We start from the raw sequence: 3,427 nt of genomic DNA on the forward strand, positions 1-3,427 counted from the left end.
GTATATATGTATATATATACTCGTGACAGACAAAACAAGTATTGTGTTCTGTCTTTGTTGATCTCCTGTTGTGTATGCAATGCGCGAAAAAGGAATTCATTGGCGGCAGCCACCGCCCCCTTATATTCAGGTGGAGGCGTTTAGAAGGAGATGTCCTCTGGCTCCTCGTAGTTTGCATCGTCGTCTTCCTCTGTGTTACCTGGCTGCTGCTGCTGCAGCTGCTGCTGCTGCTGCTGCTGCTGCTGCTGGGTTTCTTCTGGTGAGACGTCTTCGGTTTCGTTCAAGAGTGAATAGTCAACGGCTTCACCGCGCTTAGCTTTCTCCAGCGCTGCCGTCAGTTTCTTCACTCTTTCTTTCAGTTTTGCGAGCTGCTTGGACTCCACTTGTTTGCTAGACTGTACACAAACCGAAGCAAACAGAAAAACACACAAGTACACATACACTCAGCCAAGCCCGAGAGGCAAAAAAAAAAAAAAAAAAAAAAAAAAAAAAAAAAAAANAAAAAAAAAAAAAAAAAAAAAAAAAAAAAACAAAGAAAAGGCTGTAGTAGTAGTAGAAAGAAAGATAATACAGTGTATTCATTTATAAAGAAATACAACAGTGCAGCTCAGTGCAGCTTACTACGTGAAGGGAGTCTACAGATTAGCAGCAGGAGGAGTTTAGGGTTTAGGGTTTAGGGTTTAGTACAAGTTAGTATTTCAGGTGTATCTGCAGGAGTTGTTGTTGAATTGAGTAGTGGTTTTCTTTCTGCTGTTCAATTGCCTTACTTCGTTCGTAATAAGCTTCACACGAGAAGCATACATCAACGAAGTTACCGTCTCGTCCACGTTGTAGTCTGCTGGGCTGATGTTCACAAACATAAGAGTCTTCGCTGTACCACCTAGGGAGTCGCTCATCACCTGCGTAAGCTTGTGGTTTCTGTAGGGAATGAAACTCTCCCCTGTACAACCAAACAAATGCAGCAGCAGCAGGCGAAGTTCATGTTTGCATCTTGACATCTGCATGCATGCAGATATCAGAACTTGCATCACCAGCGGAAACCTCGCCGCATGCAAGCTTGCTCTTCGGGATTGCTGTTTGAGTAGAGAACATCCGCTCAAAAAAGCGAAACAAATAAACAGAACATCTAGAAACATGAACAGGGTGTCGCCGCCCAAGCCGCACCGCAGCCTATGCACTTTATGTACATGTTGAATAGTGGGTATATGTGTGCATATAGTGCTCGAAATAGCGAGCTGAAAGCTGGGAGATATGAAACAGCTGAAATTATTTCCCTTGATCAATATATCTTCAAGGATTTCCACTGGTTTCTCCATAGATCGCCTGCATTCCTTTGCATTCAGAACTGTGGCCGAAGGAGCAGAAAAGAAAGCTGAAAAAGGATCATGGTTACGCCGATGCAATAAACATGAATTTGAATTGCTTCTTCTTACCGCTAGAAAGAGCCGAAATAACGTCACCTAGAGCCGTCAAACTTTTGTTGATTTCCTTCGCTTCCACCAGCCTCTCCTTCGTGACACCTGCAGATACACCCGAAATTCAAAACCACGATTCGGTAATATTTCCTCGATTTCATGATTCATTTTCATTGGTTTCATATCCGCTAACTCTTTATGCACCCGTTGAGGCTGATGATCGGGCTATAAATGCAGCTTTCCGCTGTATTCATGTTCCGTACCACTCTTGGAAACACGTTCAGAACCTGCAAGATCTATGAGCGAAAGCTTTCCCATGGTGACTTTTTCGGCGATTAAATCTTCAATTTTCACGAGAACTGCGAAAATAAGATGAGATCGCGAGCTTTCTGCATTCATTGCAGTGCCACTGACATGGCGAGCAGTCAACCCGTATTCAAAAATTTTTTCAAGTGCTTCAGACGTCGCCACTTTCTTCATCGTTATTCCCTGGATCATCACTATGCCTGCGCTATCCTTTTTAATATCTAAAGAAGGCGGATGTTTCTTTGCTTCGGGAGGAGCCAACAGATCTACGAGCTGCATATACACACGAGAAACAGAAAGTGAGTGCAGTTTCATCATCCCTCCTCTTTTCTCCACTCAGCGTTTCTTAACAGGTTCCGCATTCTTTTGAATAGTTCTCGAAACCGAGAGAATATCAAAGGCAAGAGAAGTTCAGAGCAACAAATGTTTTTCCCCCAATACAAGCATGCAGCTGCTTGTGCATGCTGCCGTCGTTTGCACAGAGGAACGCCACCGCTCACTCTCCGTGATCACAGCCAGCGTGCTTGTGAAGGCAGCGGAAGAGAGAAAGAGATGCACTCCCAGTCAACATGAAATTCAACTACTGAAGAGTTCTGCTGTCTACACACCAGAACTGCCGTTTCCTCTTTCGTGCTGAGTATATATATATATATATATATATACATATATATATATATATATATATATATATATATATATATATATATATATATATATAAGCACCCAATATTACAAATGCATATACACGCCCCATGCATGCATGGACGCCTGCATGCATGCAACTGTTTCCGTATGAGATCATATTGATTATAATTTTTGCTGCAAGTATCCATGAATATATTCATGAATATATTACCTGGTTGTTGTAGAGTTCACACATATAGCTCTGCGTCTCCCACTTGAATTTGTTAGGGTCCAGGCCATCAAGCAAAGCAAAGAGGCCCTTTATAGCGCGCGGGGCGATACCAGGAAAATTTGCGTTCCCCTGAATTGTGAACGTTTTCCCAGACCCCGTCTGGCCGTACGCAAAGATACACCTGAAACAGCAGCAGCAGCAGCAGCAAGAGCAGCAGCAGCAGCAGCAGCAGCAGCGGAAGAAGCGCAGAAATTCATCACGCAGAAGCAGATGCAGGCATGCAATGCCTGCTGCAGCAACAGCAATAAAAGGAACGAATGGGGCCCAGTGTGAGAATACACGCAAACAACATTCTGAGGTTTGTGTAGCTGTATGCATGCATGCATGCATGCATGCACACATCTCAGTGCATGCATGCATGCATGCATGCATGCATGCATGCTTGCATACATGCATGCGTGCACACATGTCAGTGCATGCATGCATGCATGCATGCACTGTTTAGAGTTTAGCGTGCGGAGAGACACCAGGTATAGGCATGTCTATGAGAGTATAAAGATGCAGCTCGTTCAAACGAGAAAAACACAAAAAAAAATTCAGTGACATGCTTTAGGGTTTAGGGTTTAGGGTTTAGGGTTTAGGGTTTACACGTTGAATCCATCGACTACAGACTGAATGAGTCTTTCTGTGTCTTCATATACTTCTTCCTTGAGAGTAAATAAAACAAATAGACAAAAAAAACAAAAAATAAAAACAGAAAACATAATATGCTGCTGCCGCAAGGAAAAGAAAAAAACCCAAATATATATATATATATATATATATATATATATATATATATATATATATA

The 3,427-nt window shown here is 42.5% G+C and overlaps 1 protein-coding gene across 1 annotated transcript; it reads right to left on the reverse strand.

The window, feature by feature from the left end:
- Window positions 1-140: 140 nt before the first annotated feature.
- EMH_0005000 (kinesin heavy chain-like protein, putative) lies at window positions 141-2,000 on the reverse strand (the record flags this gene model as incomplete). Its single annotated transcript, XM_013497002.1, has 4 exons — window positions 141-395; window positions 768-940; window positions 1,434-1,520; window positions 1,679-2,000. 4 exons carry the CDS (start codon window positions 1,998-2,000, stop codon window positions 141-143), a joined length of 837 nt encoding a protein of 278 aa, XP_013352456.1.
- Between the last annotated feature and the right edge of the window lie 1,427 nt (window positions 2,001-3,427).

Source organism: Eimeria mitis, genomic scaffold (assembly GCF_000499745.2).
Source record: "Eimeria mitis Houghton genomic scaffold, Emh_scaff241, whole genome shotgun sequence".
NCBI classification, from domain to species: domain Eukaryota; phylum Apicomplexa; class Conoidasida; order Eucoccidiorida; family Eimeriidae; genus Eimeria; species Eimeria mitis.